The sequence below is a fragment of the Mustelus asterias genome, chromosome 13 (genome assembly GCF_964213995.1).
Source record: "Mustelus asterias chromosome 13, sMusAst1.hap1.1, whole genome shotgun sequence".
In the NCBI taxonomy this organism is placed as follows: domain Eukaryota; kingdom Metazoa; phylum Chordata; class Chondrichthyes; order Carcharhiniformes; family Triakidae; genus Mustelus; species Mustelus asterias.
In genome coordinates this window covers 273663-289911 of record NC_135813.1, presented here as the reverse complement: position 1 = coordinate 289911, position 16249 = coordinate 273663, and the positions used below count along the sequence as shown (strand labels likewise).

At 47.0% G+C, this 16249-nt stretch overlaps 1 protein-coding gene across 1 annotated transcript in view; it reads left to right on the top strand.

Annotated features, from left to right (window-relative positions):
* mrps2 (mitochondrial ribosomal protein S2) overlaps window positions 1–13999 on the top strand; it is a 44680-nt gene extending 30681 nt beyond the window's left edge. The window contains exon 4 of the mRNA XM_078226148.1: window positions 13360–13999. Coding sequence (XP_078082274.1) covers window positions 13360–13900 — 541 coding nt within the window. The 3' untranslated portion in view covers window positions 13901–13999. The remainder of the gene's footprint in view (window positions 1–13359) is intronic.
* Window positions 14000–16249: the final 2250 nt, after the last annotated feature.

Sequence of the window (16249 nt, the reverse complement as noted above, 5' to 3'; positions counted from 1 at the left end):
CTCCTCCAGATCCATCTATATAAATGGTAAACAGTTGCGGCCCGAGTACCGATCCCTGCGGCACGCCACTAGTTACCTTCCTCCAACCGGAAAAACACCCATTTATTCCGACTCTTTGCTTCCTGTCAGATAGCCAGTCCCCAATCCACTTTAACACACTACCCCCAACTCCGTGTGCCCTAATCTTCTTCAGCAGCCTTTTATGGGGCACCTTATCAAACGCCTTTTGGAAATCCAAAAACACCGCATCCACCGGTTCTCCTCCATCAACCGCCCTAGTCACATCTTCATAAAAATCCAACATGTTCGTCAAGCACGACTTTCCCCTCATGAATCCATGCTGCGTCTGATTGATCGAACCATTTCTATCCAGATGCCCTGCTATCTCCTCTTTAATAATGGATTCCAGCATTTTCCCTACTACAGACGTTAAGCTGACCGGCCTATAGTTACCCGCCTTTTGTCTCCTTCCTTTTTTAAACAGCGGCGTAACATTAGCCGTTTTCCAATCAACCGGCACTACCCCAGAATGCAACGAGTTTTGATAAATAATCACTAACGCATCCACTATTACCTCTGACATTTCTTTCAATACCCTGGGATGCATTCCATCCGGACCCGGGGACTTGTCTACCTTCAGTCCCATTAGTCTACCCAGCACTGCCTCTCTGGTAACATTAATCGTATTAAGTATTTCTCCTGCTGCCAACCCTCTATCGTTAATATTTGGCATACTATTTGTGTCCTCCACCGTGAAGACCGACACAAAAAACTTATTTAAAGACTCAGCCATATCCTCATTTCCCACTATTAACTCCCCCCTCTCGTCCTCCAAGGGTCCAACATTCACTCTAGCCACTCTATTCCTTTTTATATATTTATAAAAACTTTTACTATCATTTTTTATATTAATTGCTAGCCTAGCTTCATAGTCTATCCTTCCTTTCTTTATCGCTTTCTTAGTCTCTCTTTGTTGTTTCTTAAATTTTTCCCAATCACTTGTTTCTCCACTATTTTTGGCCACTCTGTACGCAGCTGTTTTTATTTTAATACTCTCCTTTATTTCCTTCGTTATCCACGGCTGGTTCTCCCTTTTCTTACAATCCTTGTTTTTTGCTGGAATATATTTTTGCTGAGAACTGAAAAGGATCTCCTTAAAAATCCTCCACTGTTCCTCAGCTATCCTACCTGCCAGCCTGCTCTCCCAGTCTACCTTAGCCAATTCATCCCTCATCCTATCATATTTCCCTCTGTTCAAACAGAGGACACTGGTTTGAGACCAAACTTTCTCCTCTTCCATCTGAATCAGAAATTCGACCATATTGTGGTCACTAGACCCAAGAGGGTCCTTCACAATAAGATCCTTAATTCTACCTACCTCGTTGCACAATACCAGATCCAAAATAGCTCGTTCCCTCGTCGGTTCCGTAACATGCTGTTCAAGGAAACTATCCCGACAGCATTCTAAGAACTCTTCCTCCATTCCACCCTTACCGACTTGAGTCTGCCAGTCAATGTGCATGTTGAAGTCCCCCATGATTATTGCCGTTCCGTTTTTACACGCATCCCTTACCTGCTTGTTTATAGCCCTCCCCACCTCAACACTATTATTTGGGGGCCTATATACCACACCTACTAGTGTCTTTCTCCCTCTACTATTCCTAATCTCTACCCATAACGATTCCACGTTTTGTTCCTCAGAGCCTATGTCATCCCTCAGTACTACCCTGATATTATCTCTTATTAATAGCGCGACCCCACCACCTTTTCCTTCCTGTCTATTCTTCCTAAACGCCTGATACCCCTGGATATTCATCTCCCAGTCCTGGTCACCTTTCAGCCACGTTTCTGTAATGGCCACTAGATCGTACCCACTTGTGCTGATTTGCACCATCAACTCATTCACCTTGTTCCGAATGCTTCGTGCATTCAGGCAAAGTGTCCTTATTCCAGCTTTTATCTGGACCCGCTTTGATGAGTCGCGAACACCCTCTCCCTCTACTCCCTTATCTAAATTACCGCCTTCATTCACTTGCACCCTCTCCTCTACCATTAATTTTGTAATTCCCCTTACCCCTGCATCCTCCCCCCCCATCAATTAGTTCCTTGATCCTAGTCAACTCTTCTAGCTCCCCTCCCTCCAACCTATCTAGTTTAAATTCTCCCCAGTAGCCTTAGCCAACCTACCGGCCAGGATATTGGTCCCCGTGTGGTTCAAGTTCCACCCGTTTTTTGTATACAGATCACCCCTGCCCCTAAAGAGGTCCCAATGGTCCAGGAACCTGAATACCTGCCCCCTGCACCAGTCCCTCAGCCACACATTCATCCTCCACCTCACTTCATTCCTGCCCTCACCTTCCCGTGGCACAGGCAGTAATCCTGAGATTACTACCTTTGCTTTCCTCTTTCTCAGCTGTCTCCCTAATTCCCTGTACTCCCTTTTCACGACCCCTTCTCCCTTCCTACCCACATCAGCGGTACCAATATGTACCGCTACCTCAGGCTCCTCTCCCTCCCACCTCAGGATTTCCGGGACGCGACTAGCGACATCCTGGATCCCGGCCCCAGGGAGGCAGACCACCATGCGAGAATCCCGCCTACCTCCGCAGAAACGCCTGTCTGTCCCCTTCACCATCGAGTCCCCGATTAATACCGCCTTCCTCCTCTTTTCCTTAGCCCTCTGAGTTACAGGGCTGGACTCCACTGCAGAGACACGTCCACTGCTGCTTCCCCCAGGCGGGCTGTCCCCCCCAGCAGTACTCAAGCAGGAGTACTTGTTGTGCAGGGGCAAATCCACCGGGGTGCTCTCAACCACCCTAGCCTTACCCTTCCTGGCCGTCACCCACTTGGCCTCCTCCCGTGGCCCTGGTGTGACCACCTGATGATAGCTCTTGTCTATCACCTCCTCATTCTCCCTTATCAGCCTAAGATCCTCGAGCTGTAGTTCCAGCTCCCTAACACGGTCCCTCAGGAACCGCAGCTCGACACACCCCTCACAGATGTGGATGTCCGGGAGGCAAGATGCCTCCAGGACCTCCCACATCCTACACTGGGAACAACACACTGGTTTCACACTCATACTGGACACTTTATGTCAAGTAAGACAGTGAAAAGTTAATAAGAGTGTAAGGAAACAAAAACTCACCCCTGCTCGTCCAAGCCCTGTGAGCCAAAGCCCTGACAGCTCACTCAACTTCCCACTCACTCTGCTGCCCGCTACGATGCTGCCCGCTGTATACTTTGGTGCACTTTTAAACCCTCCAAAAACTTCCCCTGGCCACTCCTGGCCTGACTTCCGGTTTTGAAAAAAACCTCCGATTTTAAACCCAAAATTAACTGAAAAAACAAATAATTAATTACAGTCAGAAAACCCACTCTCTTACCCTCAGCCTGCTCCTGGGAACAATGAAGCTGAACCTCCAAGGTAAGCCCTTTTTAAACCCTCCAAAAACTTCCCCTGGCCACTCCTGGCCTGACTTCCGGTTTTGAAAAAAACCTCCGATTTTAAACCCAAAATTAACTGAAAAAACAAATAATTAATTACAGTCAGAAAACCCACTCTCTTACCCTCAGCCTGCTCCTGGGAACAATGAAGCTGTACCTCCAAGGTAAGCCCTTTTTAAACCCTCCAAAAACTTCCCCTGGCCACTCCTGGCCTGACTTCCGGTTTTGAAAAAAACCTCCGATTTTAAACCCAAAATTAACTGAAAAAATAAATAATTAATTACAGTCAGAAAACCCACTCTCTTACCCTCAGCCTGCTCCTGGGAACAATTCAGTTGAGGCTGAATTAGTGTTTTATGAAGGTTTACAATCCCTTCCTTGCTTTTATATTCTATGCCCTAGATCTCTTATGCTTATTAACCACTCTCTTAACCTGCCCTGCCACCTTTAACGAATTGTGTACATTGGGTGGAATTTTATGAGGTTTTTTCTGAGTGTCGGGCGGATGCGAAACTGGGAAAGTTCCAGATCTGGTTTTTTTTGGACATGTTTTCAGGCCCAATCTTATGCACTCTGTCTTTAAAATTTTGGACGAGTCCATTTCTGGCCAGAGAGGCTATGAGCAGGGCTTCACGTGCCCGACAGCCTGTAGAGGGAGGTATTGCGCATGTGCAGACCTCTGATGCTGCACATGCACATTAACAGGAATAAGGGTGTCTCAGACAAAGTGAGAGCTGTCAGGCCCCTGCTACTGCAGGCAGCCTCAAGTACACCCCCTCTCCCGCACCCGATGAATCGCAGACCCGCCCCCCCCTCCCCCACAGGCCCTGCTCACCCACAGGCCCTGCCTCTGGCACTGCCCGGTGGGCATTGCCATGGTGCTGGGGCGGCATTGCCAGTCTGGGGCATCCCTGCTTTGCCCTCAGCCTCCCCAGGGGGGGGGGGCAGGCCTCAATGCCCTCCAATTCCACCAGCAAGGCCAACATGACTGTTCCCCGTTCATGGAAAACTCTCCTGGTGAGGCCATAAAGGCAAGCAGGCCTGGCCGATTGAACGCCGGGTTCTCTAAAGACATTAAAATTAATATTTAAATAAATTTGAATACATTAACCAGCCTCTTGCCCATTTCTGGTGAGAGGCTAACTGCGCCAGAAATCCAGGTATCGTAAAATCGCGCTGGTTGCAAAAACCGACACCATTCGCACTAGCCGCTTTAGGCCTGATTTTACGGCATTTTCCCACTGCAGAACGGGCATAAAGAGGCAGCAAAAATTCTGCCCATTATCTCTACTCTCCTGCGCTGCCTTTAGAATAGTTTAGCCTTTACTTCCTACCAGCATAATATATCGCTTTGCACTTACTGTCCTGAAGATACTGGAACTTCTGAGAGAAACTGAGGAAATTTCCAGGACCCTGCACCACCTGATAACAAAGGACAATAAGACAATATCTCCACATCAGAACAAAGGACAATACAGCCTTCGGCCCACCAAGTCTGTGCCGACACAGATGCCTCTCAAATCTAATATTTCCTTGTCTCTACGTGGTCCATATCCCTCTATTCCATGTCTATTCATGCATCTGTCCAGATGCCTTTTGAACGTTGTTATAAAATCTGCTTCCACCACCTCCTCCGGCAGCGCATTCCAGGCATTCACCACCCTCTGTGTGGAAAAACTTGCCCCTTACATCTCTTTTAAACTTCCCCCTCTCGCCCTCAACGAATGCCTACGAGTAATTGACGCTTTGACCTTGAGAAAAAGACTCTGACTATCCATTCTATCCAAGCCTGTCATAATCTTGTAAACTTCTATCAGGTCCCCCCTCATCCTCCGATGCTCCAATGGAAACAATCCATTCTTCATAGTCTGTATCCTCCAAACCAGGCAACATCCTGGTAAATCTCTTCTGTACCCTTTCCAACGCATCAACATCCTTCCGGTAGTGTGGCGACCAGAATTGTGTACAATACTCCAAATGCAGCCTGACCAAGTCTGATACAGCTGCAACATGATTTTCCAATTCCTATTCTCAACACACTGACCGATGAAGGCCAGCATGCCATCCGCCTTCTTGAACACCTTGTCCACCTGAGTTGCCACCTTAAGGGAACTGTGGATCTGCACGCCTCGATACTCTGTATGCTGATATTTCAAAGGGTTCTGCCATTTACTCTGTACTTTCCTTCTGCACTGCTGCTTCACAGCACCAAGGACCCAGATTCGATTCCTGGCTTGGGTCACTGTCTGTGTGGAGTTTGCACATTCTCCTTGTGTCTGCGTGGGTTTCCTCCGGGTGCTCTGGTTTCCGTCCACATTCTGAAAGACATGCTGGTTAGGTGCATTGTCCCAACAGGCGCCGGACTATGGCGACTAGGGGCATTTCACGGTAACTTCATTGCTGTGTTAATGTAAGCCTGACTTGTGACTAACAAAGAAAGAACAAAGAAAATTACAGCACAGGAACAGGCCCTTAGGCCCTCCAAGCCTGCACCGACCATGCTGCCCGACTGAACTAAAACCCCCTATCCTTCTGAGGACCATAATCTCTCCGTTCCCATCCTATTCACGTATTTTTCAAGACGCCCCTTAAAAGTCACAATCGTATCTGCTTCCAATACCTCTCCCAGCAGCGAGTTCCAGGCACCCACCACCCTCTGTGTAAAAAAAAAACCTGCCTCGTACATCTCTTAAACCTTGCCCCTCGCGCCTTAAACCTATGCCCCTAGTAATTGACTCTTCTGCCCTGAGAAAAAGCTTCTGACTATGCACACTGTTCACGTCCCTCATAACCTTGTAGACTTCTATCAGGTCGCCCCTCAACCCCCGTCGTTCCAGTGAGAACAAACCAAGTTTCTCCAACCTCTCCTCATAGCTAATGCCCTCCATACCAGGCAATATCCTGGTAAGTCTTTCCTGTACCCTCTCCAAAGTCTCCACATCCTTCTGGTAGTGTGGCGACCAGAATTGAACACTATATTCCAAATGCTGCCTAACTAAGGTTCTATAAAGGTGCAACATGACTTGCCAATTTTTAAACTCGATGCCGAATAAATAAACTTCAAACTTTAAGACCTTCCAAATCGTATCACCTCACGTTTGTCCAGGTTAAATTCCATCTGCCATCTTCGGCCCAGGTCTCCAGCCGATTTATATCCTGCTGTATCCTCTGACAATTCTCCTCACTATCCACTACTTCCCCAATTTTTGTATCATCTGCAAATTTACGAATCAGATCACCTACATTTTTCTACAAGTCATTTCTATATATTACAAATAACAGAGGCTCCAGCACTGATCCTTGTGGAACACCGCTTGTCACAGACCTCCAGTTAGAAAAGTCCCCTTCCACTGCTATTCTCTGCTTTCTATGCCTAAGCCAGTTTTGTATCCATCTTACCAGCTCACCTCGGATCCCATATGACTTAGAAAACATAGAAAAACATAGAACAGTACAGCACAGTACAGGCCCCTCGGCCCTCGATGTTGTGCCGAGCTTTATCTGAAACCAAGATTAAGCTAACCCACTCCCTATCATTCTGGTATGCTCCATGTGTCTATCCAATAACCGCTTGAAAGTTCCTAAAGTGTCCGACTCCACTATCACAGCAGGCAGTCCATTCCACACCCCAATCACTCTCTGAGTAAAGAACCTACCTCAGACATCCCTCCTATATCTCCCGCCATGAACCTTATAGTTATGCCCCCTAGTAACAGCTACATCCACCCGAGAAAATAGTCTCTGAACGTCCACTCTATCTATCCCCCTCATCACCTTATAAACCTCTATTAAGTCGCCTCTCATCCTCCTCCGCTCTAAAGAGAAAAGCCCTAGCTCCCTCAACCTTTCCTCATAAGACCTACCCTCCAAACCAGGCAGCATCCTGGTAAATCTCCTTTGCACTCTTTGCAATGCTTCCACATCCCACATCCGGGAGGAGGGTAACTGGGTAACAGTGAGGAAGGAGAAAGCTCGGGTGATGGTGAGCACCCCGGTGGATGTGCCCCTTAATAATAAGTACTCCTGTCTGAGTACTACTGGGGTGGACAGCCCACCTGGGGGAAGCAGCGGTGGCAGTGTCTCTGGAGCTGAGCCTGGCCCAGTAGTGCAAAGGGGTAAGGAAAGGAGGGTAGTGCTAATTGGGGACTCTACGGTGAGAGGGTCAGATAGGCGTTTTTGCGGACACAGACGGGACTCTCGGATGGTGGTTTGCCTCCCTGGTGCAGGGGTCCGGGATGTCTCTGGTCGAGTCCCAGAAATCCTGAAGGGGGAGGGAGAGGAGCCCAAGGTCGTGATGCATATAGGTACTGCTGACATCGGTAGGAAGAGGGAAGGGGTCATGAAAAGAGAATATAGGGAGTTGGGTAGACAGCTGAGAAAGAGGAATGCAAAGGTAGTAATCTCGGGATTGCTGCCTGTGCCGCGGGAGAGTGAGAACAGGAATCGGTGGAGAATTAATGCGTGGCTGAGGGACTGGAGCAAGGGACAAGGATTTGGGTACTTGGATCATTGGGACCTCTTTAGGGGCAGGTGTGACCTGTTTAAAAAAGACGGGTGGCACTTGAATCCCAGGGGGACCAATATCCTGGCGGGAAGGTTGGCTAAGGCTACTGGTGAGACTTTAAACTAGAAAGGTTGGGGGGAGGGAATCGAAATGAGGGGACTGAGAGCGAGGAGGTTAGCTCGCAAATAGATAAGGAATGTAGACAGGGTAAGAGGGAGGTTAGACGAGTGAGGGAGAAGGGAAGTGCTCAGGCTGAAGGTCTGAGATGTGTCTATTTTAATGCCAGGAGTGTAGTGAATAAAGTGGATGAGCTTGGAGCGTGGATTGCTGCTTCGAATTGTGATGTGGTGGCCATTACGGAGACTTGGATGTCTCAGGGACAGGACTGGGTGCTTCAGGTGCCAGGTTTTAGATGTTTCAGGAAGGCCAGGGAGGGAGGCAAGAGAGGGGGGGGAGTGGCACTGTTGATCAGGGATAGTGTCACGGCTGTAGAGAAGGTGGACGCCGTGGAGGGACTGACTACGGAATCTCTGTGGGTGGAGGTTAGGAATAGGAAGGGGTCGGTAACTTTGCTGGGTGTTTTCTATAGGCCGCCCAATAGTAACAGAGATGTTGAGGAGCAGATGGGGAAACAGATCCTGGAGAGATGTAGGAATAACAGAGTTGTCGTGATGGGAGATTTTAATTTCCCAAACATAGATTGGAATATCCCTAGGGCTAGGGGTTTGGATGGAGAGGAGTTTGTTAGGTGTGTCCAGGAGAGTTTCCTGACACAGTATGTGGATAAGCCTACTAGAGGAGAGGCTGTTCTTGATCTGGTGCTGGCTAATGAACCTGGACAGGTGGAGGATCTCTCGGTGGGTGAGCATCTTGGGGATAGCGATCATAATTCTATCTCCTTCACGATAGCATTGGAAAGAGATAGGGTCAGGCAGGCTAGGAAAGTGTTTCTCTGGAGTAAAGGGAAATACGGTGTCATCAGGGAGGAAATTAGACGGGTAAATTGGAAGGAGGCATTCTTGGGGAAAAGTACCGAAGGAAAGTGGAGGATTTTCAAGGAATGTTTGTCTGGAGCTCTGCATGACAACGTTCCGATGAGACAGGGGGGTGTTGGTAGGGTACGGGAACCGTGGTGCACGAAGGTTGTGATGAACCTGGTGAATAAGAAAAGAGAGGCGTACAGAAGGTTCAGAGAGCTAGGAGGTGTTAAGGATTTAGAGGAGTATACGCGATGTAGGAAGGAGCTTAAGAAGGAAATTAGGAGAGCGAGAAGGGGTCATGAGAAGACCTTGGCGGGTAAGATTAAGGAGAATCCCAAGGCTTTCTACAAATATGTCAAGAGTAAAAGGATGAGATGTGAAGGCATAGGACCCTTAAAAGGTGAAGGGGGAAAAGTTTGTGCGGAACCGTTAGAAATGGCGGAGCTGCTTAATGAATACTTTACCTCGGTATTCACGGTGGAAAGGGATCTGGGTGGTTGTACTGCTGGATTGCGGAGGACAGAAAGGATCGAGCATGTGGACATAAAGAAAGAGGATGTGTTGGAACTATTGAATGGCATCAAGGTTGGTAAGTCGCCGGGACCGGATGGGATGTACCCCAGGTTACTGTGGGAGGCGAGGGAGGAGATTGCGGAGCCTTTGGCGATGATCTTTGCATCGTCGATGGAGACGGGAGAGGTTCCGGAGGATTGGAGGATTGCGGATGTGGTCCCTATATTCAAGAAAGGGAACAGGGACAGCCCGGGAAATTACCAACCGGTGAGTCTAACCTCAGTGGTTGGTAAGTTGATGGAGAGGATCCTGAGAGACAGGATTTATGATCATCTAGAGAAGTTTAGTATGATCAAAAGTAGTCAGCACGGCTTTGTCAGGGGCAGGTCGTGCCTTACGAGCCTGGTTGAGTTCTTTGAAAATGTGACCAAGCACATTGACGAAGGAAGAGCGGTGGATGTGGTCTATATGGACTTCAGCAAAGCGTTCGATAAGGTCCCCCATGCAAGACTTCTTGAGAAAGTGAGAGGGCATGGGATCCAAGGGGCTGTTGCCTTGTGGATCCAGAACTGGCTTGCCTGCAGAAGGCAGAGAGTGGCTGTGGAGGGGTCTTTCTCTGCATGGAGGTCAGTGACCAGTGGAGTGCCCCAGGGATCTGTTCTGGGACCCTTGCTGTTTGTCATTTTCATAAATGACCTGGATGAGGAAGTGGAGGGATGGGTTGGTAAGTTTGCTGACGACACCAAGGTAGGTGGTGTTGTGGATAGTTTGGAGGGATGTCAGAAGTTGCAGCGAGACATAGATAGAATGCAAGACTGGGCGGAGAAGTGGCAGATGGACTTCAACCCGGATAAGTGTGTAGTGATCCATTTTGGCAGATCCAACGGGATGGAGCAGCAGTATAAAATGAAGGGTACCATTCTTAGCAGTGTAGAGGATCAGAAGGACCTTGGGGTCCGGGTCCATAGGACTCTTAAATCGGCCTCGCAGGTGGAGGATGCGGTCAAGAAGGCGTATGGCGTACTAGCCTTCATTAATCGAGGGATTGAGTTTAGGAGTCGGGAGATAATGCTGCAGCTTTATAGGACCCTGGTTAGACCCCACTTGGAGTACTGCGCGCAGTTCTGGTCACCTCATTACAGGAAAGATGTTGAAGCCATTGAAAGGGTGCAGAGGAGATTTACAAGGATGTTGCCTGGATTGGGGGGCATGCCTTATGAGGATAGGTTGAGGGAGCTTGGTCTCTTCTCCCTGGAGAGACGAAGGATGAGAGGTGACCTGATAGAGGTTTACAAGATGTTGAGGGGTCTGGATAGGGTGGACTCTCAGAGGCTATTTCCAAGGGCTGAAATGGTTGCTACGAGAGGACACAGGTTTAAGGTGCTGGGGGGTAGGTACAGGGGGGATGTCGGGTAAGTTTTTCACTCAGAGGGTGGTGGGTGAGTGGAATCGGCTGACGTCGGTGGTGGTGGAGGCAAACTCGTTGGGGTCTTTTAAGAGACTTCTGGATGAGTACATGGGATTTAATGGGATTGAGGGCTATAGATAGGCCTAGAGGTGGGGATGTGATCGGCGCAACTTGTGGGCCGAAGGGCCTGTTTGTGCTGTGACTTTCTATGTTCTATGTTCTATCCTTCTTATAGTGAGGTGACCAGAACTGCACACAATATTCCAAATGTGGTCTCACCAAGGTCCTGTACAGTTGCAGCATAACCCCACGGCTCTTAAACTCAAACTCCCTGTTAATAAACCCTAACACACTATAGGCCTTCTTCACGGCTCTATCCACTTGAGTGGCAACCTTCAGAGATCTGTGGATATGAACCCCAAGATCTCTCTGTTCCTCCACATTCCTCAGAAACCTGCCGTTGACCCTGTAATCCACATTCAAATTTATCCTACCAAAATGAATCACCTTGCACTTATCAGGGTTAAACTCCATCTGCCATTTTTCGGCCCAGCTCTGCTTCCTATCAATGTCTCTTTGCAGCCTACAACAGCCCTCCACCTCATCCACTACTCCACCAATCTTGGTGTCATCAGCAAATTTACTGATCCACCCTTCAGTCCCCTCCTCCAAGTCATTGATAAAAATCACAAATAGCAGAGGACCCAGCACTGATCCCTGTGGTACACCGCTGGTAACTGGTCTCCAGTCTGAAAATTTTCCATCCACCACCACCCTCTGTCTTCTATGAGATATGATGTGGAGATGCCGGCATTGGACTGGGGTAAACACAGTAAGAGTTTTAACAACACCAGGTTGAAGTCCAACAGGTATATTTGGTAGCAAATGCCATTAGCTTTCGGAGCGCTGCTCCTCCGTCAGATGGAGTGGAAATCCCAGTGGATTTCCACTCCATCTGACGAAGGAACAGTGCTCCGAAAGCTAATGGCATTTGCTACCAAATAAATCTGTTGGACTTCAACCTGGTGTTGTTAAAACTCTTTCTATGAGATAGCCAGTTACTTATCCAATCGGCCAAATTTCCCTCTATCCCACACCTCCTTACTTTCTTCATGAGCCGACCATGGGGGACCTTATCAAGTGCCTTACTAAAATCCATGTATACGACATCAACTGCTCTATCTTCATCTACACACTTAGTTATCTCCTCAAAGAATTCAATCAAATTTGTGAGGCAAGACTTACCCTTCACGAATCCGTGTTGACTATCCTGGATTAAGCTGCATCTTTCTAAATGGTCATAAATCCTATCCCTCAGGACCTTTTCCATTAACTTACCGACCACCGAAGTAAGACTAACCGGCCTATAATTACCAGGGTCATTCCTATTTCCTTTCTTGAACAGAGGAACAACATTCGCCACTCTCCAGTCCTCTGGCATTATCCCCGTGGACAGTGAGGACTCAAAGATCAAAGCCAAAGGCTCTGCAATCTCATCCCTTGCCTCCCAAAGAATCCTAGGATATATCCCATCTGGCCCAGGGGACTTATCGACCCTCAGATTTTTCAAAATTGCTAATACATCTTTCCTCAGAACATCTACCTTCTGTATCAGCTTGCCATGAGGAACCTTATCGAAGGCTTTACAAAAGTCCATGTATACAACACCCACTGCCCTGCCCTGGTCAATTTTTCTTGTCACTTCCTCAAAGAACTCAATTAAGTTTGTGAGACACGACCTCCCTTTCACAAAACCATGCTGCCTATCACTAATAAGCCTATTCCAGATGTGAGTACATCCTGTCCCTACGAATCTTCTCCAATAATTTCCTCACCACTGATGTAAGGCTCACAGGCCAGTAATTTTCCAGATTGTCTCTTCTGCCCTTTTTAATCCTTGGCACTTTTGTGTTGAATCCCTGGAAAGCTGTGCTTTGTTTTGCATGTTCAGATTAATTTATTTTGAGACAAAAATGAATGCACTACCTGAGTCTCAAGATGAGTGGACTTCACCAGAAGTGACCCTAACACTGAGCTCTCGTTCTGGCATCAGTCACTGGGTTGTTGGGTCTGGCTTTGCTGCTGTAACACTGCGGTACTCCTGCTGAATCGGAATAGTTTTAGATAACTGTATGGTTGCCTGGGAGGAGGTAAAGTGAGGCAGCCTGATTCCTCTTTTAATGAACATCTCTGGAACAGAATTGTAGATGTATAGGAAGAGCTGACTGCCCCTAAACCTCTTAAGTGTTGCCCGGCTCCGAGAGTAAAAGGATTATGATCGACTGGTTATAATTAGGCAGTGTTTTGGACTGTCAGGACTACATTGGTGCATTGGATAATGTGAAAGAGCTTGTTGTAATGCACATTTTAAGAAATCTGATGTCCTTTGGTTTCTTGCAGTTTGAAACTTGTGATGCACAGAGTTACACTGTCTGTGATTGGTCTGTTTCCTGTATTATTTGAAAGGAAATTGCTCAGTGAGGATAATGGGAATTCTTTCTTCCCATTAGGCTGATGGAACCGTATATCTTTGGCTGCCGACTGGAGCAGGACATCTTCGACTTGGACCAGTCTGTGCTTCACCTTCAGCAGGCACTGAACTTCACTGCCCACTGTGCCTATCGGAACGGGATCATCCTGTTCGTCAGTCGCATCCGTCAGTTTGCACACCTCATAGAGAAAACTGCAAAGGGGAGTGGAGAATATGCACACACCAAATACTGGCAGGGAGGACTGTTGACCAATGCACATGTCCAGTATGGAACTGGTGTCCGTCTGCCCGATCTCATCATCTTTCTCAGCACAATGAACAATATATTTGAGCAGCATATTGCCGTGCGCGATGCTGCCAAGATGAATATTCCAACAGTGGGGATAGTAGATAGTAACTGTAATCCAAGTCTCATCACTTACCCCATCCCAGGAAATGATGACTCTCCTTCAGCAGTTAAACTCTATTGTAAACTTTTTAAAATGACTATTCTTCGGGCAAAAGACAAGAGACGCCAAATGGATCTTCTGTATGGAAACCAGGAAGAATTAACCAAATAAATTGCTTAATATACAAGAGCTTTGCTGCCAACAATCACAGCAACCTTAATTTAACAGATTGTCTCTGTAGTTAAATAATTAAAAAGTAGATTAAATTAATCTGCTCTTAGTGCTCCATATCTTTTGAATGCTGACTCTGATCAGGGGTGGGTGGAAGGTGGATAGATGATGGGAAGGAAGGAGTTCCTGGTTGTGAGAAGATTGAAAAGTTGATAGGGTAGAGATAGAAAAAATATTTTACTCGTGGGAAGTGTGAAACTAGAAGCCAGAAATACAAGACAGTCACTAATAAATGTAATCGGAAATCGAGAGACTGCTTTGAATCACTTCACAAGAAACTTTTGTTTTTGGATTGCCCCAACCCAGACTTGGACCCATAAGTGGGACTTGCTTCCACCAAGACCTAGCGGGTACACTATTGAGGGTAGTCATAAATTTATCAACCGTGTGCTGGATTCTGAGGACCTAACAGCAGGAACTTGGAGTCATGCACCTTAAAATGATGGCCCTGGATCTGGGTGAAGTTAGCAGTCATTTTCTTTTTAACTAGGGAAGAGGATACTCGGTAGCACATATCTTTGCTATACTGTGTTCACGTTATAATAATGCAGCTGTTCCTTGAAGCCTGTTTGATGCTTTGTAATTACAAAGCTGAGAAAATAAATGCTTCTATTAAGAGCTTCCATCTCACTGAAGAAGCTGTAGGATGATCCACCTCCAACAACCTGCTCTGAAAACTCTGCTCTGCTTTGACAGCTGTGAGAAATTCTGCCACAGCAGCTGAGACAGTCCACAATGTTGTCAAACAATACATTACTTCTAAAAAGTTAACTCGCGATATCTCTGTGTTAATACATCCTTCAAAAAACTCCTAAATCTGGATCCAAATACTCGTCAAAGATGAATCAGTTCTTCCTTGGGCCAAACCATATTCTAAATTTTGTTGAAATGCTTCCATTTGTTTTTTGAGGTATATTGGCTCGGGCTTTCCGAGCAGCGACGATGATCATCACCCTTGTAAATTTCCCCGACTCAAAGCTGTTGTGCGTTTCTCCGGAGGTCTTCGAAAGTTGGCTTTTAAAGAAATCCACAGCACAGCATTCCCCAGGGAGTCCTGTCAGAATGGAGTAGAGTTGGGAAGACAGGAGACGTCCCTTTTTACAGCCCTGGTTGCTGTATTGTAAGTTCATATGTTCAGTTTGAATGTTAGTGAATGAGTGAGTGGGTGAATGGAGAGTTGGGTGAGTGTATGGGGGATTAGGTGTGCAAGTGGGTGGGGGTAGTTGGGTTGGGGAGGGGATAATCAGGTCAGGGATAGCCAACTTGTTGGGAGGGTAGTTGGGTATGGTCGGATGGTCAGGAGAATGGTCAGGTTGGTGCTGGGGGGGAGGGGATTGGTTATAGGGTCAGGAGGGTAATTAGGTGGGGAGTGCACAGAAGGATAGTTGGTTGGTTGAATCAGTATGGTTGTTGGAGAGGTGATGGAGTGTCAGTTGTGTAGTTACCCAAGAATTAGACTAGGTTTTAATTTGTCTTAGTACTTCCTGGGCTCCTATCCAGGTAACTATATTGGAACTGTCCGAAGTCTCGCAATAACTCAAAGTTGAAGACATTCACAGAGGGTTCAAGGGAATGGGGGAATTGTCCATTAGAAGTTAAAACTTCTGGTTGTATGTCTAGTCTCCAACAATCTGGAGACTGGAGGATTTGTCCTATTGATTTCTCCTCTTCCCTGACCACCGCCCCCATCCCCAACCGTCTATGAACAGAAAGGTGATTTGATTTCGATTTCCCACTTTATAAGCGGTGGTAGATTTCCCAACCCCTCGACTTTGGCGTGATCCAATTTTCTATTAATAACCTCAGCAAACTTGAGATAGCATCAACTTAGAGGGTTAGTTCATTTGCACATACTCAAAACGTAGGAGGGAGCATCGCTACATAGCCCCCGTACATACAATAAAGGAGGGATAGAGAAATAAAGATTTCCAGAGTAAAGAGTAAAGACTGATTGTTTCATGTTCAGGGTAATTTCACAGTAACTTCATTGCAGTGTTAATGTAAGCCTTACTTGTGACATTAATAAATAAACTTTTACTTTAAAAAAAGTGAGTCCAGAATCCAGATCAGAGGCTGGCAGGTTGAAAATTGATGCTGGATAATACAGTAGAGATGATGGCCATGATGAGATAGGCATGCAGAGATGAATTAGTCTTGTAGGCAAGAGTATAGAAGTTCCAATAGAAACAGAGTAGATGGAACCAGATATTCAAACCTGGACAGAGCCCCTTTTAGATGGAAGATAGCAGACTGATTTGCAGCACAGCAGGACAGTATAACTGGTTCTCC